General features: G+C 65.0%; 1 protein-coding gene across 2 annotated transcripts; it reads right to left on the reverse strand.

The window, feature by feature from the left end:
• Positions 1-2853: 2853 nt before the first annotated feature.
• On the reverse strand, positions 2854-9287 carry BRAT1 (BRCA1 associated ATM activator 1). 2 transcript variants are annotated; one of them, XM_056128406.1, is made up of 13 exons: positions 9128-9287; positions 7602-7756; positions 7092-7239; positions 6350-6701; positions 5571-5687; positions 5050-5141; positions 4802-4920; positions 4546-4732; positions 4391-4464; positions 4130-4232; positions 3905-4003; positions 3659-3816; positions 2854-3576 (listed from the first exon to the last, which is right to left on the reverse strand). In XM_056128406.1, the coding sequence occupies exons 1-13, from the start codon at positions 9252-9254 to the stop codon at positions 2878-2880; spliced, it is 2430 nt and encodes an 809-aa protein (XP_055984381.1). In that variant the 5' UTR covers positions 9255-9287; the 3' UTR covers positions 2854-2877. The 2 variants fall into 2 exon arrangements, with proteins under 2 accessions (XP_055984381.1, XP_055984382.1); XM_056128407.1 differs by lacking the exons at positions 7602-7756; positions 9128-9287 and having other exon boundaries at positions 6350-6672; positions 7092-7233.
• Between the last annotated feature and the right edge of the window lie 1322 nt (positions 9288-10609).

Consider the following 10609-nt stretch of genomic DNA (forward strand, 5'->3'; position numbering starts at 1 on the left):
CAGCAGGGCCAGAGCCCATCTTCTCCAGGGAGCTCCTTCCAGAACCTTCCAGAAGGATCAATGTTGCTCCTGAGTCAAAGAATGTACAGCTGGCAAGACGCTTCCCCTGCCCAAGCTGACCCCAACCCCCAGCACCCCACAGGATCCCAATCCCCATTGGGAGTGACCCCTGAGCTGAGTTTGGCTGACCCCCATGGGAAGTGCCAGAGCCCAGTGCTGAGAGCTGCCCATGGCCCTGGGTGCTAAGGGGCCGGAGCTGGGGCTTTGAACACCCAGGTGGCCATGGAGCTCAAGGGACCAGCCAGCTGTCGCACTGTGGCCTCCTAGCTGGGCAGAGGCAACATCAGACTCTTCCCCCAGGAGCTCCTGGGCACCCAGATGTCCATGGGCCTGGGCAGTGTGCGGCCACTCTGTGCTGAAGGAGCTTGTCCCCCAGGGCTGGTGCTGACCTCCTTCTCCAGCCTCTCATCCTGTACGTGGGCTCCCCCTGGCCATTCCAGGCTCGAGGCCTCCCCCATCTCCACTGCGCATGTCCAGGCATGGAGCCTTTTTTTTTTTAATGTAGGAGTACTGCTATTTATTCAGCCATTAGCTCAGCTGATTGAATTGGGCATGAACTCCACCTTTTATTTTTTTCCATTTTTTTATAAATTTATTGAATCACCGTGAGAGCAGTTACAAAACTTTCGGGTTTAAGTCTCGGTGGCATGGAGCCTTTGAGGCGGCCAGTGATTTCCAGTGACATGGCTGCCAACTCTGAGCCCTGCTTTCCCCGGGCAGGTTTCTGGTGCTGAAACTGGCCTATGCCAGGAGGAACACGGGAGCTCCCCACGTGCCCACCAGCCCGCAGAGGGCAGCATGGCAGCGCCGCCAGCCCTGCTCTGTTTCTGTGGCTCCCACACTTGCCCTGGTTCCTGGAGTAGCCCAGCCCGTCCCATCCCTGGCAAGGGCACTGGTTCTGGATGAACCGAACCCAGAAGCCACCTGGTCCCCTCTGTTCCCACGGGCACTGGCCGGGGCGGGATGCCTATGCCCATCCCACCTCGATCCTCTTCAGCAGTGGCCCGGGAGGCCTCCTGTACACTCCAGGCCCAGCAGGTGCAGCGCCCATGGTAGGTAGGTGACCTCCCCCTTCCCAGGAGCCCAGGTGACCAGCAGAGTGGGTGGCGGGAGGGCAGAAGGTGGGGGGCCTCTGCACCCGCCACCTGGAGTCTCAGCCCAGCTGCCAGCTTGCAAGGATGGCGACAAGCTGGGAGAACAGGAGGAAGGAGCCAGAGCTGACTTGGAACTAATGCCCAGGGAGGTGGCCCAGAAGGCCTCTGTGGCTGAGGGGACAGCAGTGTACCAACTGGGGACAGTCAGAACCACACACTCCCTCAAATACCAAGTCCATTCGAGGTCAGGAATCTGACTCCATCCCAGAAGAGGCAGCCTCACCAGCCTCAGAGGAGGGTGCTCTTGCCTCCCAGAGCAGCTGGGGGGTCCCTCGAGGTCAGTGGGAGCACTCCCGAGGGGCGCTGGCACAGTGGGGAGGGGCATGGTGCAGTAGTGGAGTGTCATTTGCTTAAAGCCCACATCCAGGGGTGCTGGACTGTTCTTTTCACAAGGGGGAGCAGCGGTAGTCCAGTTGGTTTTTGCCACTCTCCACAATGCTCAACACTTACTCCTAACTCTGTGCTCAGGTGACCATGAGATGCAGATCAAACCCAAGCCAGCTGTGCACAAAGCAAATGTTGCTCCCTGGGGCCCTCTCTGTCCTGGTGTGGGGGCCTCCTCTGAGCCTTGCAGGGGCTCCTTGTACCCGAGCCTCAGGACCCATCGTGATCCGTCGTGACATGTCTCCTTACAACCATCCCTCCTCCGAAGAACCAGCTTCCAGCATGGATGGTTTCTCCACTCCCATTTCCACACTCCTGGCTTTATACTCGGGAATCACTCCTGGCAGGGCTTGGGGGACCATACAGGGTGCCAGGACGGAACCCCAGTCGGCCATGTGCAAAGCCATGTGCCCTCCCCACTTGCTACCCGCTAGCTCTAGCCACATTTTAGCTTCCTGGCTGCTGTTTCTCCTTGGCTCCGTGGGCTCCCTTCCTCCCTCCCGAGTCTCCCTGCCACAAGGCACACAGGTGCGCCGAGCACTCCTGCTGCTATCAGTAGCTCCATGGGGGTTTTCATTTTCTCAGGCTTTCCTACCCTGCTGTGAATAAAGGTGACGAAAAGATACTGGGGACTCAGCGAGTCTGCAGGCCCAGACACAGCTGAGACAGCGCCCACCTGGGGTCTCTCTCACACACCCACACACACACACACACCATTTGCCACCATGCTGTTGGAAGGTCAGGGGTGTCAGGGGCTCTACACACACACACACACACACACACACACACACGGCTGGACCCGGGCCTGCACACACACACACACACACACACACACACACACACGGCTGGACCCGGCCTGGGGTCAGGGGCTACACACACACACACCATTTGTCACCATGCTGTTGGAGGGTCAGGGGTGTCAGGGGCTCTACACACACACACACACACACACACACACACACATACGGCTGGACCCGGGCCTGGGGTCAGGGGCTACACACACACACACCATTTGTCACCATGCTGTTGGAGGGTCAGGGGCATCAGGGGCTAGACCCAGGCCCGGGCCTGGACTTTGGGCCGCCTCTATCCCTGCCCCTCGAGGGTGTGCTCAGGACACTGGACATCCCTGTGGAGAGCTCGCAGCCCTGTCAGCAGCCCCGGGCCCGCACCCTGCGCTCTGCGCCCAGTCCTCCCCACGTCTATAACAGGCAGGCTTGAGGCACGTCGAAGCTCCGTTTACATTCGAGGGAAACGGAAGGGGCAGGTGGGGGGAAAGTCAGTAGCAGTCAGCCTCATTCTCGCCCCACGTGCCTGCCGAGGCCAGCATGTCCTGCAGCAGGGACCGAGCACTCCTCTCTGTGTGGTCGCTGCTTGCGGCCAGCGTGTCCTGCAGCCTGTCCAGGTCCAGTGCCCGCAGCGCGGCCAGTGCTGCCTTGGGCCCCAGGTCCTCCTGCAGTGGGTCCTGCTCGCCCGCCTGCCACCCCTGCAGAGCGGCCTCCAGGGCGGTGGGCTCCGGGCTGTCTCCAGCCTCTGGGCCCAGGGCCGGGGGGGCGGTGCGGGCCTTCAGGAAAAGGAGGAGGGCACAGGACTTGCGGGCGACGGGCCGGTCACAGTCCAACAAGGCACGAAAGGCAAAGTGGAAGACGTGCATGCGGCAGAGGGTCTCAAGGGCCTGGGCGGGGGATAGCTGCGGGGCGGTCACTGGCAGGGGCAGAGGGGCGTAGGGGCAGGGAGGGCTGGGTGCACCCAAGGTCTGCGACACAAGCACCTGTGCCAGCTCCAGGCCCTGCGCCCGCACCTCCCAGTCCACATCCTGGCCGGCTGCCCGCAGCGCTCTGGCCACCAGGGGCTCCGGGGGATCGACCCTGGCGGCGTGGCTATCCCGCGCCCACTGTGTGAGCACCTGCATGGCCGCCCGGCGCGGGAAGCCGTCCACATCGGTAGTGAGAACATGCAGTAGGTCCTCCAGCAGGCCCTGTGGGGACAGGACGGGGACATGCAACTTGGACTCAGCCACCACCACCACTGCCCCCCGTCGGGACGCCCCCCCTCCCTACCTGCTGGCCCCCCGGGGCGCCGTAGAGCCCCCTGCTGGACAGCTGCCCCAGGGCTGTCACTGCACTGGCTCGGACATAGCTCTCAGGGTCTTGCAGGAGCTGGTGGGCGAGCGCAGGGATCTCTGATACCAGGAGCACCTGTGTGAAGCTGGCCTGTCCTGGGGGGCCAGAGCCACAGCATGTGACAAGGGGCCCATGGCATCCCCCGGGGAAGAGGGCCTCCCCCCCCTTCCCAACGCCCCTTACCTCCCAGGCGCCGGGCGGCCTGGCTCAGAAACTCCAGGCCAGAGTCACGCACCTCCCAGCTCGGGCTGAGCAGGCGTTTCTGCAGTGCCCGGAGGAGTCCTGCAGGGGACAGGGTCAGCGGGTAGCCCTGACCACCACCCGCCAGCCCCTGAGGTCCCCGGGACCAGCTGGTGAGGAATGGTCAGTGGGCAGCCCTGACTGACCACTCCCCAAATGACCAGTCACCTCCAAGAAAGAGCTGAGCGGGAGGGTCCAGGTCATGGCAGCTGGCCATCTCGGGGGCGCCGGCCAGCCAGTCCAGCGCAGCCTGGAAGGTCTTCTTCAGAACCTGCAGGGAGCCAGCCCAGCCTACTTGCCCGTGCCCACCCCCCGGCCCCTGGCCCTACCCCATGTCTCCCAGGGAAGCACATGCAGACCCTCAGATAGCCCATGGGTGTGCTAGCTCTGAACCCCAAATCCCCCCGCCTCAACCCACGTGATCCCTACCGTAGGGCTGCAGTCTGGGCTCTGCAGGTACTCCAGGAGCACAGCAAACACTCGTGCCACCAGCTCCGGGGGACCTGCGGCCGGCAGAGGGAGGCTCTAGCCCGGGAAGGGGTCAGTACGCGCCCCCCGCTTCCCGGGAGAGCCCAGGGCCTTACCTGTGCCCAGAGCCAGCGTGCCCAGGAAATCCAGGGCTGCCCGCTGCACCCGCACGCAGCCCACCAGCAGGGTGCCCAGCCGGCCTTTCATGTCAGACACAGGCTCGGCCGAACCATCACAGAGGCGTAGAACCGTCAGGGTGGCGGCCAGCAGCGCAGCCTGCGGCCAGGGCTCAGGGCGCTGGGGCTGGGAACACAAGAGCATGAGTCAGAGCCTGCCAGCTTGCCTGCTCCGCCCGGGGCCGGGGGTACTCACCAGGGGCTGCAGCAGCTCCACGTGGGCCAGCGTCCGGCACAGCAACCCCGCACAGGCCGCCTTGGAGGACAGGAGAGTGGCCACCGTCGCCGAGTCCCCCACCGCCCCCGCCGGCAAGCCTGCGACCATGAAGGATGAGCCTGGGTGAGCGGCCCCCGCGCTGTGGCCAAGGGTGGTCCTGCAAGATACTGGCCCTCCCTCGGCCCTGGCCCTGCCCCCCCCAGGCCTGTCCTCCCCTGGCCACGTACCCTCAAGTCCAGGGGTGTCCGCTGCAGCTTCAAGAACACAGGCCAGCGGTTGGAGGAGGACGCCGAAGGCCTGCACCTTCAGGGCCTGTGGGCTGGAGGCGGCCCCGTGAGCCCAGCCGCATTGGCACGCCACGACCCCATTCGCTGCCTGAGGAGCCCCTCAGTCCCGAGCCCGGGGAAGGTCCCTCGGAGCACACAGGGCCTGCTGGGCCACAGGGACGGACAGCGGAACCACCGGGGCCACCGTGCCCGCCTCTCCTGTGTTCTAGAAGGTTCGCCCTGTGCTTAGGCAGGGAGGCAGCGAGGGCCAGAGAGCCCCTCTCCTACCAGCGTCTCCTTCACTCTCCCCTTAAACACTGTCCCCCAGCCCCACACCAGGCTGAGCGGACGCTATTCCCACTGCCACCACCCAGTACCGCCTTCCTCCTGTCCCTTCTACCCGAGGTGCCAGGATGCTGGGAGAGCAGAAGGCAGGGAGCACCCCCCAACCCAGTGCCCACCCACCGGGACCCTGCCCTCACCATTCCTGCAGTTTCAAGACCCCCAAGGCCAGAGGCCCTGCGTGTGTGGGGCTCAGGCAGTTCAGAGTCTGCGCCAGCACCTCCCACAGGCCAACATCGGAACTGCACGCAGGGGAGCTGCAGGAAAAGGGACTTCAGTCTGGGCCACCAGGCCCATGCATGCATGTGTGTGTGTGTGTGCACGTGTGGGTGCCTGAGTGTGTGCCTTATGTGTATGCATGCCTGTGTGTGTGCCTGTGTATGTGTGTATCGGTGTATATGTGCGTGCCTGTGCCTATGTGCCCATGTGTACACCTATGCGTGTGCACGCCTGTGGGTCTGTGTGTCCACCTGTGTGGCGCGTGCCTGTGTGCACCTGTGTGTGCACCTGTGTACCCGTGTGTGAGCACGCCTGTGTGCATCTGTGTACGTGTGCGCCTGTATCTTTGTGTACGCCTGTGTGTGCATACCTGTGTGCGTACCTGTGTGCACCTGTGTGCACGTGAGTGCACCTGTGTATGTGCACGGCTGTGTGTGCGTGCCTGTGTGCACACTTGTGGGTGTGCCTGTCCGTGTGTGTGCATGAGTGTGAGCGTGCCTGCACGTGCACATGTGCGTGCCTCCCTCCCAGCCACCTATGTGACCAGGGGGCGCCTCCTTCTAACCACTGAGGCCCCTTCACCCCCAGCAACCCCTTGTGAGCCACAGCTAGAGCTCACCCTCAGGCACCCCAGGAATTGCCGCCACACCCCGCACCCCCCTTCCTCTGCACCCCCAATCCCCCCCGCCCTGGGTATGACCGGGCCACGCTGAGGAGCAGGTCCACGAGTGCGTGAGCGGCTGGGATGGGGTCCTCCTCTAGCAGACTGGCAACCAGGGGACTCAGCTGTGCCCACAGGGCCTGTGTCCAGGGCTCGTGACTGTTGCCAAACGTGGTGGTCAGCACGTGCAAGGCTTGCGTGACCCGCTCGGTGGCTGAGGAGCGCAGGGACTCCTCCAGGTGGGCCACAATCTGCAGGGCACGGGGCGGCCACTCGGAGGACTGCGAGCCGCGCAGAGACAGAGCCAGGAGCTGGGCAAGGAGCTGCTCAGCGGCCGAGGCCACAAACAGGCTGGGGTCTCCCTGCAGGGAGAAGATGGTCTCCACAGCACCTGGGAGTGAGGGGAAGAGACATACTCAGGGGATGCGCAGCTGGTCTGGGCTCACCCTGCGGCAGTCACGAGCCTTCTCTGAGAAAGGCTAGGGGACACAGATGGGGTCCCAGGCTTGGGGAACACAGGGATGGGGGGATGGGAGCCCAGGCTTGGGGGACACAGGGATGGGGGATGGGGGCCCAGGCTGGGGGACACAGGGATGGTGAATACAGGCTGGGTAGATGGTGGACGACGTGGGTCCAGGGCAGGGCTATAGGGATGGGGATAGGGGATGGGGGATGGGAGTCCAGGTGAGTCAGCACCGGAAGGGGGTCACAGGGATGGGGAATGTGGCCTAGGGTGTGGGGGTGCAGGGACGGGAGAATGCAGACGTAGACATGTACCCACCAAGGACATCCAGAAAGTCCAGGGCAGAGGGGTGCCGCGCGAGGGAGCGCAGTCCCTGGACCCAGCCACTGCGCACGCTGGGGGCCGCCCAGGAGGCTCGAGAGGGGGCGCACCCCTCCCCAAAGAGCTGGATCAGTAGGTCGCCCTGCTGGGAGCAGAGAGACGGAGTATGAGCCAGGGCAGGGGTTGAGCATGGGGAGAGTCTCCTCGGAAGCCTGCGGGCAGGAACAGCTGCCGTTGTCAGACAGGTGGCCACGGTCAATGTCAGACCCTGCACCCAGTGCCAGCCTGGCCCCCAGGCCCTTTTCTGGGCTCCCCTGTCCCCAGGGGGTGGGAGCATGTGGGCTGTGCTGAGGGACAGCGAGCACATGGGGCGATGCTCTACGTGTGGGCAGCTGGGCTGGCCACTGGGCCCCCACCCACTGCACAGAGGTGCCCCCACGACATCCTGATATCCCAGCCAGGGCTGGAAGGCTGCCAGTCCCCAGAACCCCACCACTGGCCACTCACCTGCAGACACCGGAAGCCACTCTCTTCGGCTGCCAGGAGCCCTGCCAGGCGCAGCACAAAGGACACGACCCTGTCGCTGAGGCCCGGGTCGCGCGCCACCTGCAGCAGCAGCTCCAGCAGGCAAGGGTGGTCCTGCAGCAACAGAACACTGGACCCTGAGCGGCCCAGGCAGCACGTCACTGGGGCTCCCGCCACACCCACCCATGGGCCAGCCGGAGGCAACCGCAAGGGGGGTTCCAACCTGCCCCAGGAGGTGCTCAGATAAGAGCCCAGGGCCAACAAGGGCAGTGGCACTGAGGCCCCCCCAGCACTGCCAGGAGGGATCCCCAAGGACAGAGCTGAGAGCAGACCCAGCCCCACCCCACAAGCACGCGCCAGCCTCGGCCCCAGGAAAGGGATGGGGCAGAGGACAGAGCTCCAGGTTCTGACATTCAGAAAGAGCCGAGTAGGGGACTGGCTGCAGAAGGCCAAGATGGACAGACACATCCGATGGGCAGCAAGCAGACAGGTGTGGAGAGGAGCGCGCAGGGGAGCGGCTGGGACAGCAGCCAGGGGGCCGGAGGCTGGGGCCGAGTCGTGGCCTCTTAAGCTTCAGACTACAAGTTCGATCCCTGGGGCCACCTCATGCACGAGCAGTGTGTGACCCACAACCAAGGGCTGTGACCGGGGAGCACACCAGGGAGGCACGAGCAGAGGAGGCCACGCAGGGAAAGGGGCCGGAGAAACTCCAAACAAAACAGCAGAACGATCGAGAACCTATACCAATGCCAGCTGCCAAGAGGGCTGTCCTCTAGGGGGAAGAAGGGGCAGTCGGCGGGGCACTGGGGCACACGCGGGAGCATCCCCCAGCACTACACCAGCCGTGGCACCCAATGCAGGGCGTCAGGGGACCCTGGCTGCACGGTGCCAAATGGGCGGCAAAGCCTGCAGGCAGTCAAGTTCAAGAAACAGATTTGAGGCCACAACTACAGAGAAACTCTGCGAGTGTGCCCGGGTACCGCAGGATTCCATTGATAAATAAGTAGGTGGACCGGTGCCAGAGGATGGACAGGGAGGGCGCTGTCCTTGCACACAGCAGACCTAAGTTCAATCCCTGGCACTCTGTATGCTCCCCTGAGCCCAGCCAGGAGTAAGCCCTGAGCACCCAGATGTGGCCCAATTTTTTTTTTCAATTTAAAACAAACCAAAAAACCAAAACAACTTTCCCTGTCCCCACGAAGTAGCAGAATGACCATTTCTCAGGGACGGAGAGAGGAGGTTCCCCAGACAAGGGCAGGTTGGAGGAGGGGAACCTGCCAGGGCAGTCACTGACCGGGCAGGGGAAGGAGCAGCAGCAGAACCAGGAACACAAGCGGGCTGGGCCACACCACGAGCGAGCGCAGCGCTGCCCCGGGTGGCTTTACTTTTTCTCTCTATTCTTTTGCATATTGGAGTCATAAACAAGAAGGAAACACCTGACATAGTGAACCAAGCAGAAAAACACAGGAGCCCCAGAGGAGGGGGTTGGGGGGCTGCAGCCGCCTCACCTGCCTCCGTCTCCGCCTTAAACCAGTCCAGCAGCTTCTCCAGACAGGTGTCGTCGGCCACGGGCTGCCGAGGGTCCGCCAGGAGGGCGCAGAGGGCCGGGAGCAGCCGGGAGCACTCCGGGTCCATGGCGGGGGGCTTCCTGCAAAGGCACCACCAGGCCACCGCGAGGTAGGGGAGCTGGGGGGTGGAGAGCGGGTGACCTAAGGCGTCCGGGTAGAAGGAGTGGGGGGAGCCTAAGGCATGGGGGGGTTCTAAGGCGTCGGGGGGGCCCTAAGGCGTCGGGGGGAACCTAAGGCGGGGGGAGGTCCTAAGGTGTCGGGGCAGCTGGGGGCACACGGTAGGCTGCGTCACGTGCGCGGGGACCGACCGGCCGTCCCGGCTGCAAGTGCCGGTCCCGCGCCCGCACCGGGGGCTGCCAGGAGGCCGCGGTCTCTGGGCGGGCACCCGACACGGGGGTCGGGGAGCCGCGACCCTGCGGCTCCAGCCGTCCCTCTCCCGAAAGACGCGCTCTCTGCAGCAGGCCTGCAGCCCCCGCCGCGGGCGCCGGACTCGGGCACCCTGGGAGGTCCAGAGGGGCGCCCAGCATTCCCAGGAGGCCCGCTGCCCCGACCACCCGCCCCCGCCACCACTGCTGACCCGCGGCCGCAGCCTCAAAGCCCAGGAAAGCGCGGCTCACCACTCTGTCCGCTCCGCCGGGGCCCCGCAAGCCCCGCCCCTCCGCGAAGGCCCCGCCCCTCCGCGCAGGCCCCGCCCCTTACGCGCGAGGAAGCGGCGCGGACATATAAGGCTACGCCACTCACGCCCATCCGCCGCGCGGACGTATAAGGCCCCGCCCCGAGGCCAGGCCCCGCCCCTCACGCGCGGTGCCCCACCCCTGACCCGTAAGCCCCGCCCCCAGCGCGGCAGGCCCCGCCCCACAGGCCCGAGACCGGAGCCCTGCCGCCGCAGGTGCCGCTTGCCGGACTGCGCCACCTGCCGGGCTGGAGGGAGCAGAAGACGGGCGGGGTGGCCCTCAAGAACTGTCAGACTCCCCCTGGAGGCCTCCCAGGGAGCCTCGAAGACACGAAACGTGTCCCAGACTGAAGATGTCGGAGATACGCCAGTGCCACGCCGGTCGGGCCCCCATCACCTGGCGCTCACCACCCCCACGGGTCAAGTGGTACGTGCCCGAGCGTGGGGCGGCGCTGTGCCCCGGAGAGCGGCACTTCCGGCGGAAGGGGCGGGGCCTGTCGCGGGGGGCGGGCCGGAAACCCGGGACATCCCCCCCGAGTTCGCGTGGAGCGGCGCTCGTTCCCGGGTGTTCCTGCTTCTGGGCTAACTCGGGGCTGCGGGCACAGCGCGCGAGGGGCGGGAGGGGCCCCGAGCCAGTCCCCGATTCACAATTATAGTTCCAGAAGGAGACCGGGCGTGACGGCGGTTTCTCAGGGAGCCTGGGGCCGCGTCACAGGGTGCAGGGGTTGGGGAAGCCCCTGACGGCGAAT

Source organism: Sorex fumeus, unplaced genomic scaffold (assembly GCF_029834395.1).
Source record: "Sorex fumeus unplaced genomic scaffold, SorFum_2.1 ptg000064l, whole genome shotgun sequence".
NCBI classification, from domain to species: Eukaryota; Metazoa; Chordata; class Mammalia; order Eulipotyphla; family Soricidae; genus Sorex; species Sorex fumeus.